Here is a 15,929-nt window from a genome sequence, read left to right as displayed (position 1 = left end):
AGAAAGGTTACCTACGCTTTCAAGAGTATAACACAGGTTATTTTATCGGTGTATGTTCTATTTTTACAATAATTATTAGTGTTAGCCGGTTTACAATCGGGTTCATACATAAGACTGATTTTGGAGTCTATGATATTCCAAATGGAAGGGATATTGAAAAAACCGGTTAACCGACTTATGGATCTCTGATCCTAACTAAAACAATTCTAAATCATTATTTAAGTTCTTTTTGTTTTATAGATCAGAATCTGGAACTAATTTAATTTTGGTAATACAAATGGTTTTAAAAGACAGTATTATCTCATCATGTTCTAAAAAATGGTAACCAGCTGATGGTGTATGAAATGAGTGAAACTTTTGGTGGATACTGGGGCCTTTGTCGGACTCTCTAATAATGCGAGATCGTGCCAATGACACAAAGTTTTATACATTGAAAACTACTCAGTCGACTGAACCCAGGTACATGAAAACACGGTATCTATTATGAATAGTTTATTATTTTCAGTACTTATTATCTATTTCTTTTGCAATTGATTTAATTCAGCTGTGTAGATCACATATAGTATTTAGTACGTCTCATTTGATATCTACTGTGAGTTGTGAATGTTCATGGATGACCAAGATCACTTTTCATCGAAGGACTTACTATGCCCTCTTTTACTTTTTAATTTTTTAATTAATAGCGTCCCGACTTTTTCCCTTATCAAGGGTAAACCAATGTGTAAGCTGCACACACTTCGCCAGCTATTTTAGGTTTCATGTGATAGGGAGCGAGCCTATTGGCAATTACTGACCATAATTCCAGGTTCCTTTAGCGCGGTAACCTAGCACGTAGGTACCAAAGCAACATAGCTATAAGATAAAAATATTCTAATTTAAAAAATTATCACCGTAAAGATTAATAATTTTCGTAAGTGGGTACAAGCATATTTAATTAGCTTAGTTGTTTTTCAAAAACCACGTAAGTACAGGTTGGCGTAAAGATGGCGTTAATAGTTTGCAAGAATTCGCACTGTAGGTATTTAAAATATTAAAGTTTTAATCCTCTTCTGATATATACTTACTGATACATTTTAGTTCTGTAGAAACCGAAGAATATGATGAGACCACTGAAACTACTACAGAGACTGTGGATTCCAATGTTACCATCGCACCGGATGATAACGCAAAGTATATAAAAGTGGAATTACCAATAATGAATGTTTCGGGTAAATTTATACCCGGCGAGGTTTCTCGGAAGAATGTTTATGATATTGATGATTCTTTCGACTCTCTGTATGATGTTACACCTCGGTAATTATAATAATATAAAACTAAAAAAATATATCGTACTATAAACTTACCTACTTATTTGAATTATAATTGAAGAATAAAGTATTATTGTAGAAGAACGTGGGTTAAAATTATTGTTCAGTAATAAACATTAAAGTAATGCTTAAATTAAAGTACAGATATTATTATAGGAAATAGATATACATCACACAAACATACATCACCCCTTTATCTCCAAAGGACTAAGCAGTGGTGCAACTAGGGCACCCAGTTTTTCCCGTGTGTGTTCCTTCACATGATGTGATAGGGAGTGGGCCTATCGCCATATCAGGCACAAATTCTAGACTTCGGGTTGATATTCAGAATAAAAACCCAGTATCACTAGTCGGACCCGCGATTGGAACCCAAGACCTCACGGCGGCAGTCTCTTTATTATACCCTGGCGTAAGTAATTGATTTCTTACGTTTTTGACGTTTCTTCTCATTACTTTTATTAGCCGGGGTATGTCCTACGATACCAGCATCATACCGTTGGTCCAATTCTCCCTAAAAAATACTGATGTACAGCAAAAGGGCGGTGAAGATGATTATAAATATAAAATGAACTACAATTGGAAACCTGTAACTCCAGATGACAGGTATGCCCTACAGTTGTATGTTATTTTTTAGAAAATTGGCCCGTGGCGATCTCGACTGTCCACAATTGGTTGATAAAATCCAAATAAATAACCCTGCTAAAATCCCCCCAAAATTAAAATATATTTTGTTTGAGATTATCCAAAATTAATTTCGGTAACATTGTTCCATTAACACATTGGCAAGATAATAATTAATAATTTTCATAGTCTACCCATTCGTAATTGGAATGTTAGTCGGCTAACATGATGGTTGCGCTAAACTCGACCTATTTATATATTACTCATAGCAATAAGGTCGAGTTTCGCGTGTTTATCGTTTTGTCGCTACACGCGGAACTGTCATGTTAGCCGGCTAACATTCCAAGCACGAAAGGGTATTTATATCTATATACAATAAAACTTATTTTAAAAATAAAATTCTGCTACACCTCAATGTTGTGCGGATGTATCACATGTACTCTAATGTTATATTGCGTTATGTAATAATATTATGTTAGGTTTCTAATTTAAATAATTGTTTTCTTTATTTTTTTAAAATTTCTGTCTAATCTTGTTATTGTGCATGTCGTGGCCTTGTAATTATAGCAACGTATAAATTAACAATAGCGGCGATAGCCTAGTTGGTTGTGGAACGGACTGCCGTGACGAATGCCTATAGGTTCAAATCTCAAAGGCACACACCTTTGACTTTCTTAAAAAAATATGTATGTTTTCTTTGTGAATTATCGCTTGCTATAACGGTGAAGGAAAACATCGTGAGGAAACCTGCATACCAGAGAAATTCTCTATAGGAATTTTTGAGGGTTTGTGAAGTCTACCAATCCGCTCTAGGCCAGCTTGTTGGACTAAGGCCTAATCCCTCTACTACTAGAAATAATAAAGGGCTGATATTATTTATATACATATAAATTAAGAATAAGTTTTTAAGTGCAAATAGTATTTATCAATATAAAAGTATGTCATGTTGGTGGTATTTAAATAAATAAATATTTCTATATAATTTCACAATATTATTCACATTGTTACACGGTTTATGTCCTGCAAAATATATAAGATAGGTAAATAATCAATTATTGTGTGTAGGAGTACAATGTTCACTGTTCAAATGAATGCTTCCCGTCTTTTACGCATTGGACGATTTACAATAAAACAAATATTAAATTTAACACATTGTTTATTTATTTAAATTTGCGGTAATAACAATTTATTACAGGTTATTACTATCAAGTCGATTTGTGAAAAAAAATTCGTATAAACAGAAATACAATGCAAATAATCGTCTTAATTTTAAAACAAAAAAGCCGTTTCTTGCGACATACAGAAGACATTCTTACTGTTAATAAAACCACTATGACGGATCACTGTTATTTAATTTGATATCTTAAACATAAACTTAAAGAACTACATTATTGTGGCTGCTCGCCGGCAGCCCGTGACAGGAAGAAGGAAGTGGAGGCGTGTTGCCACAAAACAAATTAAATTACATATTAACAAATGTTACCCTAAACAAATATAAATGTACCCATTCAACATGCCTCCTTACATTTATATTTTTACCTAAATCATATCATACACTACTCATATCAATTATTTTAAATTAAAACAATAGCTCTATAAACATTACCTTCAGTATAACATATTAATTGTAACTTATTTTTTTTTTTTTTATATTACAATTATCATCTTTTAATTAAACAATTTAAACCAATATTTATCTCAACATAATATCCATCTGAAAGATAAATTACTTTTACAACAACTTTAACATATCTCTAAATTTATTAAATTTATTACTTCCCAATGGTTTTGTTAAAATGTCAGCTATATTTTGATCAGATGCAATTTTTATAACATCCACAAACCAATTTTAACACTTTCATGAACAAAATGATAATGAACTTCAATATGTTTTGAATTTTTGTGAAATTTCCGTATTTAGCAATAATTTGAGCTCCAATATTATCTTCATATATTTTTACAGGTTTACAATCTTTCTGACAAATCTCATTAATTAAACAAACTATAAATTTAATTTCAGTAACAGCTTCTGACAGCGCAATGTATTCAGCAAATGTAGATGACTTTGTTACACAATTTTGTTTCTTTGATTTCCAAAATATTACATTCCCAAACAGTCTAATTACAAATCCTGTTGTTGATTTCCTACTGACAATATCTCCTGCAAAATCTGCATCTACATAACAATCTAACATATCAGAATTTATATTCATGTTATAAATTAATTTTATATGTTTTGTTAAGTAAAGATATTTAAGTACTCGCAAAGCATATTTAAAATGTGTCTCATTATAGCAATTTTGGAATCTACTCAAATAATTAACACTGAACGATATATCTGGTCTTGTACCTGAACTAATATATAAAAGTGCTCCAATTAAATTTCTATATTTTACATTCTCATTTATATTACAGTTTTCTAGTTTAAGATTTACTTCCATTGGTGTAGTATATAACTTTGTATTTATTATATTATAACGCTTAGCTAATGATTCTATATATGATTCCTGACTCAGTGTCATGGTCTTATTCTTTTATAATCATAATCAATATGTATTCCAATGTATTCTTTAACTTTACCCATATCCTTCATAGTAAATTTACTTAACAGTTTGTTTTAATATTACTCATTACCTTTTCATCTTTACAACATATTAACAAATCATCAACATATAACAAAATGTATACACTCACATTAGTATCCAATTTAAAATATAAACAAAAGTCATATTTACTTCTCTGAAATCCAAGACTAGTTAAAAACTTATTGACACATTCATACCAAGCCCGAGGGCTTTCTTTTAAACCATATAATGTTTTATTTAATTTATAAACTCTATCAGTGCCATCATCATAACCAATTGGCTGGTTTACATAAACTTCAGATAAAATTTTACCATTTAAAAAAGCAGTTTCAACATCCATCTGATGTATATTAAGATTATTTTGACAACAATAAGACAATAACAATTTTAAAGTTTGCATTTTAGCAACGGGTGAATATATATCATCAATAAAATCTTTTTGTTGAAAACCTCTTACTACTAACCTAGCTTTAAATTTATTTTCGGCTTTCTTTCTGTATATCCATTTCACATCTAAAGGCTGTTTGTCTGCTGGTTTACTTACAAGTCTCCAGGTCTCATTTTTTGCCAAACTGTTCATCTCACGATTCATAGCCTCAGTCCATTCTTTTGCTTCATCGCTAGTTATTGCCTCCTGAAAATTATCTGGAATCATAGCATCACAATAGTTAACAGTTATACAATAATAACCAAATTCTTCATCAAACCGAGTTGGTGGCTTGATTTTACGCCGATTTCTTGTTTCAATTACTTTATTATCATCATAACTTTCATTTGTTTCAGCATTCAAATCTTCATTAATTTTCTCATTATTTTCTTCTGCATTAGTCTCTTTCTTCTCTTCTATAATTTTCTCTTCCAATTTATTCGGCTGGCTATTACTTTTTATCATTTTTCTCTTCTCTATTATCATCGAGACCAATACACATTACATCATCTTCAATTATATCACAATGTCTTGCTACAACTATTCTATTGTTTATTAATACTCTATATCCAACATCTGTATAGCCCATTAGTATGCCAAGCTCGGCTTTCCTGTCCCATTTACATTTTCTCTTTTCCTCTGGTGTTCTAACAAATACTTTACTTCCATATATCCTTAAATTTTCAATGCTTGGCCTTTGTTTGAAAAATATCTCATAAGGCGTCTTCCTTTCTATAGTGCCATTTGTTAATGTTCTATTCTTTAAATAAGCTGCGGCCATAACCACTTCAGGCCAAAATCTTTTATGCACTTTTGCCTCTGCCAATAGACATCTTGACATATCCATTATTGATCTATTGAACCTCTCTGCTGTGCCATTTAATTCATGCACATATGGCGGACAAGATTTAATCATAATTCCCTTTGATCTTGCAAAGTCAAACACTCTTTTATTAATGTATTCCTTTCCATTATCACATCTCAATTCTTTAATATTTTTCCCAGTTAAATTTTGTATCTCATTAACATACTGCATTAAACAATTATATACTTTATCTTTTGACGGAATACAATAAACTTTTGCCAACTTACTATAGTCATCTATAAAACTTAAGAAATATTTTTCACCATTAAAACCTGTAGTTCTGTGTGGCCCATTTAAATCTGTGTGTACAATTTCTAATATATCCTGTGCTCGTTTTCTATTATTTTTAAATGGCAAGTTATGCATTTTATTTTCAATACATATAGCACATTTCATGTACTTACATTCAATCTCCTTTGGTAATCCTTTCAATAATTCACTTGTACACATAGTATTCAAATTGTTAAAGTTTATATGACCAAGCATCCTATGTAATTTCTCCTTCACTGTCATACTTGATTTCTTCACTAAATTAGCATGTAATGTACTTGCATTTATATAACCTTTTAATTTATACAGTCTATCTTCTTTCACTGCTATAGCTATAATAGTTCCATAGACGTTATATATTTTTGATTGTCGTCCCCTGGAAACAATTTTATGATTGTCTGTAATCTTTGAATAGCTCAATAAATTTGCTTTCATCTCTTTGACATAGAAAACATTGTTCAAAACAACTTCAGACTTTTTCCATAGACCATAAAATAAGTTTGTATATTTCCGACCTTTGTAGCTTCTAATATTCTTCCATCACCAACTTTTACTTTAATAGGTTGTTGTAATATTTCACATGAATGATAGTACTCATCAGTATTAATTATATGATCTGTACAACCACTATCTAATAACCAAGTTAAGTGGCCAGACTGCTCAATATTATATATTTTACTTGAAGTTGAAACATTATTATTCTCAATAGTTGCAAGGAAATTATTACCACCACTCTCATTACTGGATTTATTATTATAAGTTCTTCCTCTAATATTTCTTGAATTATAATGTGATCCACGTTGATGTCCACGATTATTATTAAATCTAATAAATCCATTTCCTCTACCACTGTTAACATTTCTGTGTCGACAATCTCTTTGCATGTGGCCAGGTTTTCCACAGGTAAAACATTTAAAGTTTTTATTAGGTGATGCAGAACTACTAGTGTGAGCTTTAAAAACATTTGAGTTGTCGCGTGATGGTTCATTACATTTTTCAGGTTCTTTATCCAATGATTTTAACATAATTTTACTTTTCAAATAATCTACAGTTCTGTCTTTTTCTGGTAAAACGTCTATTAGATCTCCAATATGACTGTAATTACGAGGTAAGGCCTTTAACATATAATTTAATTTTTCTTGTTCACTTACCGTCGCGCCGGCTTGTTTTAACTGATTTATTGATTTCTCAAAGTCGTCAAAAAATACACTTACTTGCGAATAGTTCGATAATTTTATTGCTTCTACATTGTTGCGACATATAATCTGTAGTGCCGATGATTTCTGCAGGTACATTTCATCAAATTTTGCCAATATTTTGCATGCGGAATCTAAGTCGCATATATATTCGAGTTGCTTGTTGCTTATTGCACTATAAATGTAGTTCGTTGCCTGGATATCCATCTCTTCCCACTTTGCAACATCATCCGAATCATTTTTGATTCGTATGGCAGCTTCTTTACATTTCTTAAACTCCAAAAACTTAAGTATACGTATTTTCCAGCTACTATAATCCGATCCGTCGAATATTGGAATAACTGCGTCATTGCATTTAGTAAACGCCATTTTTGCTTATTGCATATATAGCACGTTTCCACTTTATTTGCGAAAATATCTTCTTTTCTTCTTTGTATTTGCAGGCAACCACGCTCTGCTACCATGTTAATAAAACCACTATGACGGATCACTGTTATTTAATTTGATATCTTAAACATAAACTTAAAGAACTACATTATTGTGGCTGCTCGCCGGCAGCCCGTGACAGGAAGAAGGAAGTGGAGGCGTGTTGCCACAAAAACAAATTAAATTACATATTAACAAATGTTACCCTAAACAAATATAAATGTACCCATTCAACACTTACATAAAGAAGTTAGTTCCTATTATAACATTAAAGTTGTATTTAAACAATATACACATATTAAATAGTATGCCGATGTGTAGGATCAAAAAATATAAAACGTTTATTTTGGAATTTAGGTTACATTATCGAATTTACACGTGAGGCAAAATGAAATTTATGTATACTTAATACAAATATATTACACACGTCGGTCGGTACTAGGTGTAATAATAATATTTTGATTATGTTTTCAGACCATTAGCGATAACGCAACATGTTTTGGCTAATTTCACAAAAGGATTTACAATTGGAAATTCGTCATTAGTACATAAGGAAATACCAGGAAATATTTCGTGGGACTTTATTGATGATCTCATGAGATCGTTTCGTAAAACAGCACCGACTAAAAGAGTTACAACAACAACCTTACAAATTTTTAGCAATACGTCCAATTTATTACAGAATATCTTAGATACAAAGCACATTTCTAGCGGTAAAGTAAATTGATTCTATGGAATACCTACGATTTGTTCCCCTAACTGTTAGCAAATTAACATAATACTTATAAATTATCATTAATTTAGAGGCTTACTTTAATAAAAAGATTCATGCTTAAATATTGAATAAGAAATAAATTTTTCATAGACGATAAGTAGTGATATGGATAATTATAATTAATATTCCACAGGTTATGTATAACCGTACTACGGACTCTTGCTCAAAGTTAAATATTTTTCATTAAATTTAGATTATTTTATATAATGTCACATATAAATTGTTTTGACCTGCTTAAAATTTATATCAGAAATTAAGCAAAAAACATACTTTAACACGAGTCCTTGAATTTATGTACAAAACAAAATACAAATAGTTAAGTATTTGTTATTTACAACATTAATATTTGTTACAGTATATTTGTCACCCAATTTATCCATATATTATAAAGATGTTCCATTGCACGCTTCCGTTACCAGAAAACCAACAATAACTACTGAGAAGTATGTTCTTATTATGATAATAATATTGGTGTTTTGGTAAAACTAGCTACTTTTATTGAAACTTGCGATGGAGCTGAGATTCGGAACAAGGACGACAAAAACCGAAGTTTTATCTATGCACAAAAAGTTTTTCGCTAACTAAATATTACAGTATATTTATATCAGGGTTAAATTTAACGTTTATTATCCAACTCCTTTCGCTTCGGTTCCTAAGGAGTGAGGACCGAGCAGCAACAAATTATATAAACTACGTTAATTATTCATATAAATAAAGATTGTTTTAGTTCGTTTCAGGTTATTAAAGCTACAGAAAATGATTTGCTTTCAACAAAATCTACAGTGCCAATAAGAAGGCACACAAATGTTGCGAATGCGGCGCATGCTGATTACAATAACAGTGCAATAAAAACTACTTCATCATGGCATAATATATCTTTTGATGTAGGTAAGTGATCTTTTGATGACATATAATTAAAAAATAAATATAAATGTTTTTAAGTACGACTTATGAGATATTGTTTGGACATGTGGCTGTTCAAAAATTGATAAATATTGAAATAAAACTATTTCTCGGATTTTATTGCGTATTTTTATATTATGATTTACTCTCGACGTTTCGAAGACTGCAGCCTTCACAGTCACGGGTACGACTGAAGTGTTAGTCATTCGAAAAGTCAAAGTTACAATATCTACCTACTTTTATAGTTATTTATACATATTATAAAACAAAGTCCTCTTTCTGTCCGTCTCTATGTGATCGATTTTATCAAAATATATTTAACGTATTTTTATGAAATTTGATATGGAGATAGTTTAAGATCCCGGGGAAGGCTATAGGCTATTTTCTTTCCCGGGAAAATATATAGCGGGATTTTTATCCCGGAAAACTACTTGACGCGGGCGAAGCCGCGGGCACAAGCTAGTATAAAATTTATTTCTTTTTGCTATTGACGGCCCGATCTACACATAATGAGCTCACTATGTTTTGAAAAGATTGCCAGTCTTCAAGACAGTGTGAGCTCATCTTACGTAAACAGCTAAAAAACATTAACGTAAAAGAAATCATTAGTACTAATAAAGTTAGAAACAACGACATAATGATAATTAACTATAATTTTGAATACCACTAATTACATGATTGGTTTTAGATGGAGATAGTATTATTGTAAAAACTAGCGCTACGACGACCTATGAGAACTCTACGTCTTCCATTTTTATTACAAAAAGGTGAAAATTAGCGAATTACTTACATGAAATATTATTTCAGTATTATTGTCAGTGCAGAGTTTAGACACAGTTTTGTACATGTATACAGTTATATAGCTCCGAAACAGGTGTTATACGCGACTATTATATAATATTAAGTTAATTTAATGGAAAAAAGGTCTTACTAATTAACTTATTATTTTAAACATCGGAAAATATAGAAACATGAATTTGAAGAATTTATTGAATATAGGTTATTATTACTAATTGTTTATAACGAATAAAATAAACGTTGTTCAAGAGACGAAAACTTGACTGGTTCCCTGGTAGATCGCGAGTCGTGGGACAACGTGGTGCAAGTGGCGCCAGTCATGGCTGGCATTTTGTACCTGAAGGCTAACCAGACTCAGATACAAGACTTTAATGTTACAAGTGGCACGTTAGTTTCACAAACTTAACTTTCATCAATTATAATAAGGTAGTTAAGCTAGTTTATAGAAATCGTCTTTTAATAAAATACAGACATCTTAAATTTATGTTATAAAATTGTATAATGTCTCACATAACACAATCTCTTTAATGAAAAAACCCTACTTTACTATTCAATAATAATATTTCACCTTTTAATGTTCTCTGGTGTGGATCGTGTAAGGTAGCATTAAATTATGTGACAGTAAACGCAAGAAACGGTATATAGAGTCGGTGCCGGTAGAGAATGCGCGCCCTCACAATATCACAACAAAGGGCGACGTAATTACCACGGCTGCAGCCAAATACGACATCGCAGACATGCAGGACTTCGCACAGCTTGTTGAGATACAGGATGACGAGGTATATATAGAAATTTTATTAATTTGAAAACAGCAGACACCTAACCTGAAAGAAAAAATAATAAATCTTCACGAAGAGCGACCGTAAGGAAAATGGTATTAATAATAATCAAGAAATGTACAGATTGATTGAGCTAACCATAGTTTTTAAGTAATTTTAATTTACTAACACTCATTGTAAGTGGACATCTTGTCATTAATGAGTAAAATAAATAGGGGACCGGCCTATGCTTGATTTTGTACATTATTCTATATGTAATGTTTAATAATACGAAAAAGAAGCACTGCTGCGAAAACTGCATAAAAATTGGTTAAAAAATGAGCGAGCAATTCATATTTAAAATATTGTAATGTACAGAAGTGGGCGCGATGTGGGGATATCACTTCATCTCTTTCTTAAGCACGCGTCGTAATTCCAGATGACGTCACATGTGGGTATTTCGTCTCTTTTCTGTTTCTTGTAAATTACCCTTTCCACCGAAATTCAAAGACTTATAACTTGTTGATTTTTTAATAATTCTTTCTGTGTTATAATTTATATTATGTAAATATTTGATAATAGTAAAGAACAAAAATGAGTCCGGTACCCTATTCTCTAAACCCAATAATTATTTTTGGTGAAAACTCAATTATTTAATGATTAATCTGTGTACATGTTCATAAAAACCAGTAGTTACCTAATATTTTTTGTGATTCATCTGACGGAAGTGGCCAATACCGCCCACGAGCAGATTTGTTGGACCGTTACTTAAAATAATAACCACCGGTACTAATATGTTTGATCTCTTAGTTTTATTTTTATTATATTTAGATGACTGTGTATTACATTCTTAACAGAAAATTGTTTCCATTAATTCATAGTTATAGGAAATGATGGGCTATGGCACGCTGTGCACTGAGATTCAGCATGATTGATAAATACATAATGTCAAGTAGCCAGTGCAGAGAGCTCAATTGAAACCCGACGTCGCGTCGTCAAATTGATGTATTATTTTGTTATTGACTGCCATGTGAAATGTGACGCACGTGATTTAATAATAAAAAAAATAAAAAACTTGAGGCCTGGAATTTATCGATACATATTTAACACTAACATCCGTTGGAAACACCCGGCCCCGTAATAAAAAGTAGCACATAGGCCTAAAGATAGGTTCCTAAGCATAATATAGTTTCATGTTAATGAAATCATCAAAGAATTGAAACAATTAAATCACTGATTATGTACATCCAAAATTTCACCTTTTTACATTATAGGTTTTACCTGTGTATGTGACTGTTCATTAAACATAAGCTAGGCGAGTTACTAGTTGAACTCCCACCCAATCTTAATGGATTATGACTAAGACCAATTAGGTAAAGATAATGATTACCTATACACCTACGTTTGGTGTAAACTAGAGATGTAGTTTTAACACTACAATTAACTTTTAATGACAATGTTCGTAGCTGCACGGACGCGTTGCTCTACGCTACCTGCGACGCTACGTCGGACCAGCGTTGTTTAATATTTGTGATACCGATACGGCTACACGACATGTGTATTTGTTCAATTCTTCGAGAATTGTTCTTGCTATAAGCAATTTTACGGTTAGAAAATGATTTAATTTTAAAATAAATATTTCAATGGTTGTTACAGCAATTTAATGAGTTATAATAAGATCCACTCTTTGCGACAAAATCATAATGATCAAATTACTTAGAACTGCGTTATCATATTTCAGAATAATGATATTGAAACAAATGTAGAGCTAACTTTAAAACGTCTCAATAATAATGTTGATAATATTTTTAGATGGATAGTATGACAGTGATAATAACTCCTGCACGTACGGTAATGACAGGTGATGGCCAATGTCCCGCTGACCACCTCGAGTGCCAAGTGTCGGGGGCTCGAGTCTGTATCGATTCTCTGACCGCTTGCGATGGGATACCCAACTGTGGTTCTTATGGTATTGCTTAATAAAGCCTTTCTAATATTGGTTTAACAAAATTGCTTATTAGCTGCATAAATTGCAATGTTACATAATTATAACTGGTATGTTTAATATTATACATAGATTTATTTTTATTAGTGTTGGCCAGTCTATGTTAGAAATGGTGGTAATATGATCACTGGTTGAACTTTCGACCGATGCGACGCAATTTTTTAAAATATAAATTGACGTTTAAATATTATTATAATTAAAATATATTAGACCGATAAAAATTTACCGTAACTTTTCCTACTTTCAACTTTGACATAGGCAAAATCATCGTCTGCCAACGATGGAGCCACAATTTAAAAATTGAATTGAATGGAAAATAAAATACTTTATAATTATTTAGAGATATACGACGAGGATCGATTGATGTGCGGTGCTGCTATTGGTCTCCAGCATAACGTCTACCTTGCTGCCTTCGCGTTCCTTGCCGTACTCCTAACTACGTTGTATGGGGTCCATTATTGGCTAAAAAGATGGGTGCCTAAAGTTTCTGAGGCGTTCTTCTTATATACGAATGGAAGCGAAAATATGTAAGTTATATTATTGTTGTCCTTTTTATTACTAAAACAGATTATTTTCTTTTCTTTACTATACATACATACCTAAATGATTTTCTACACTGTATAATAAAAAGCCTATTAAACATATAGATTTAGAAATAAAATGAGGGACCTTTATGCCATCACCATGTTACATGTATAAATTTATCATAGCAATTTAATTTAGAGACTACTATTTTTATTTTTGTGTTTTCGCTTAAAGTAAAAGTAAAAAAATATTATTATATCCTCTCCGCAATTATCGATGAGAAAATATAAATATATATATATTTTTTGTATAAAAACCTGTTTAAGAAGTAAAATACATTTGAAGAAGAAAAGGCTTACGGTCTACGGTGATTGGTTTTGTTTTGGGAAATAACTGATAGGTAACGGATGCCAATAAATATGATGACCAAATTTTTATTTTTATAGGTTATATTTGGACACAATTATGCGATCTCCAACAGATGAGGATGATGTATCTAAAATGGCTTATCAAGGAAACATTTTGGATGATGATTTGCTTATGTTCTCAGAAGTGAGTGGAGGAAAAAAGTCTAAAAGATTTAAAAGATTTTTTAAATCATTCTTCACGTGTAGTTTGTTTCGAAAGAAGCGAAAGAAACAAGATGCGTACGACAGTATGGCACAAGAAGGTTTGTATGCATCTCTTGAAGAAAACAAGAAGAGATATTCATATGCGGAGTTAGAATTAAGGAAAATGTTAGACGCTGAGAGACTTAAAAGAGATATTGCTGTGCAAACTAGTGATAGTTTAGAAATGAGACAATCCACAAGATTAGGTACAAGTCCCAATAGCACTAAAAGACAATTTCAGGTACCACAAGAAAAAAATATAACTGAGAGCTTACTGGTTTTGAATGAAAATGTTTCACTTCAAGATATAGATAAACTACGTTCTTTAGATGAACTCAACATTTTAAATTTCTTTAACTCGAAAGAGTCTACCAAATCAATGTCCTCTGATACGGTTAAAACTAATTCTCCAGACAGAAGTAGCATAACTTTTGAAGAAAAAGAAATTAACATTCATACTTATGATCAGAAAACTAAAACAGACATTCCTAAAACTTCAACATTAGCAAAAGCTTATGCACACGGGAAGGGTCTACCAGACCGAGGCAAAAAACACTTAAGATTTGAAGAAGAAACTACCACAATACCCCCGAAAGATCAAGAAGATGAAAGCGATGAAGAGGTAAGCGAAAATTTGAATCGCCGTCGAAGTGTGGTGTTTGGGTGTTGGTAGATCATGGAGAAAAAGGGATTTGGACTCAATAGAGGAGATTGATGAAAGTATTGGAAACCTACATGGAAACTCTATTCGTTTCTGGGGCAAATCCAAAAAGACAAAGAAATAAATTAAAAGTCGTAAAAAAGTTATTAATGTGTACGTATGGTTTGTTATATAGAAAAACAATAACGTGCATATTAGAGTAAGTATTTAAATTGAAGACGAGCACCGCGTCAGTCCTCGCGTCGCGCCGCTATTTCCTAATTAAGATCAATTGTGCACCGGATAGGACACGTGCCAAAATGTGTCGTGTCTTTTTAACAGCATTCCGTCATCGTGTATGTACACTGCAATCAGGATAAATTGTTTCTTTTATGTATTTCGTTTACACAACGACTTCGGCTTATTCATAAATTTTCACGAAAATGGAAGATGTGATAGCTATTTGCGTTATAAAGTTAAATAAAGAGTATATAAAAACATAATACATGTGTCTAATTCCTTTGTCTTTATACTTTTTATTCTGTTAACCAGGGAATTATTTATATATACAATAATGTTTTTTAGTTTCGCGAAATAACTATAAGTAAGTCTATTTGACAATGTACATTAGAAAATTTACAACGTCTAGCAATGTGGTTAAGAAGCAAGCATTATTAGGGGCAATGAATTTTATTTTAGTGTTTTTATGTCAGCTCCAAAAAAGATAGATGTAAAAGTGTCAGGCTAGAAGCGGGAGCTGGGAGTCGGTGCGCGAGGTCATATCAATTGAAGTCAATTAAAGCAATTGAGTTCAATTGAGCGGGCGGCAGATTCTGCGTCGCCTGCCGTCGCCAGAGAGATTTTATGTGAAGCGCCTTCGCGACCGCACGTCACATGACTGACTCATTTTACTTGTACCTACCTATGTTGCTATGAAATATTTAAATAAGCCATCCATTATATACTGTAAATACATTAAAACAGCTATACTCTAAGTGTGTTCCGCGGAACCCTAGGGTTCCGTGATACCTCTGTCGGGGTTCCGCAAGAATTTAGAAAAAAAAATCAAAACACCTCTCTCTGGTCGCTCCGCGGCCGCGCGGAGACAAGACGCTATGAACGTTATTTATTTATTTATTTGTATTTGTAGAAACATGTGTTACAATAGCTGGTACAATATCTTATAAGTTTCGTATCAACAATTTTATACTTGTACA

General features: G+C 31.9%; 1 protein-coding gene across 1 annotated transcript; it reads left to right on the top strand.

The window, feature by feature from the left end:
* Positions 1 to 376: 376 nt before the first annotated feature.
* Positions 377 to 14,745, top strand: LOC119191814. The gene is made up of 14 exons (XM_037445680.1): positions 377 to 459; positions 1,078 to 1,293; positions 1,770 to 1,910; positions 3,124 to 3,213; positions 8,172 to 8,410; positions 8,828 to 8,915; positions 9,200 to 9,360; positions 10,064 to 10,142; positions 10,423 to 10,560; positions 10,796 to 10,952; positions 12,398 to 12,538; positions 12,744 to 12,900; positions 13,277 to 13,463; positions 13,908 to 14,745. Exons 1-14 carry the CDS (start codon positions 395 to 397, stop codon positions 14,743 to 14,745), a joined length of 2,697 nt encoding a protein of 898 aa, XP_037301577.1. The 5' UTR covers positions 377 to 394.
* Positions 14,746 to 15,929: the final 1,184 nt, after the last annotated feature.

Source organism: Manduca sexta, unplaced genomic scaffold, assembly GCF_014839805.1.
Source record: "Manduca sexta isolate Smith_Timp_Sample1 unplaced genomic scaffold, JHU_Msex_v1.0 HiC_scaffold_1950, whole genome shotgun sequence".
Lineage (NCBI taxonomy): Eukaryota > Metazoa > Arthropoda > Insecta > Lepidoptera > Sphingidae > Manduca > Manduca sexta.
Note: the sequence above shows the minus strand (reverse complement) of the source record. Positions and strands in the feature narration are given on the sequence as shown.

Bases quoted from the DNA above. Each gene is read 5' to 3' on its own strand.
- LOC119191814 (XM_037445680.1), top strand. From the start codon at position 395: ATGCGAGATCGTGCCAATGACACAAAGTTTTATACATTGAAAACTACT. The intron at 460-1,077 runs GTACATGAAAAC...GATACATTTTAG, and splicing joins ACTCAGTCGACTGAACCCAG to TTCTGTAGAAACCGAAGAAT. The intron at 8,916-9,199 runs GTATGTTCTTAT...AGATTGTTTTAG, and splicing joins CCAACAATAACTACTGAGAA to TTCGTTTCAGGTTATTAAAG.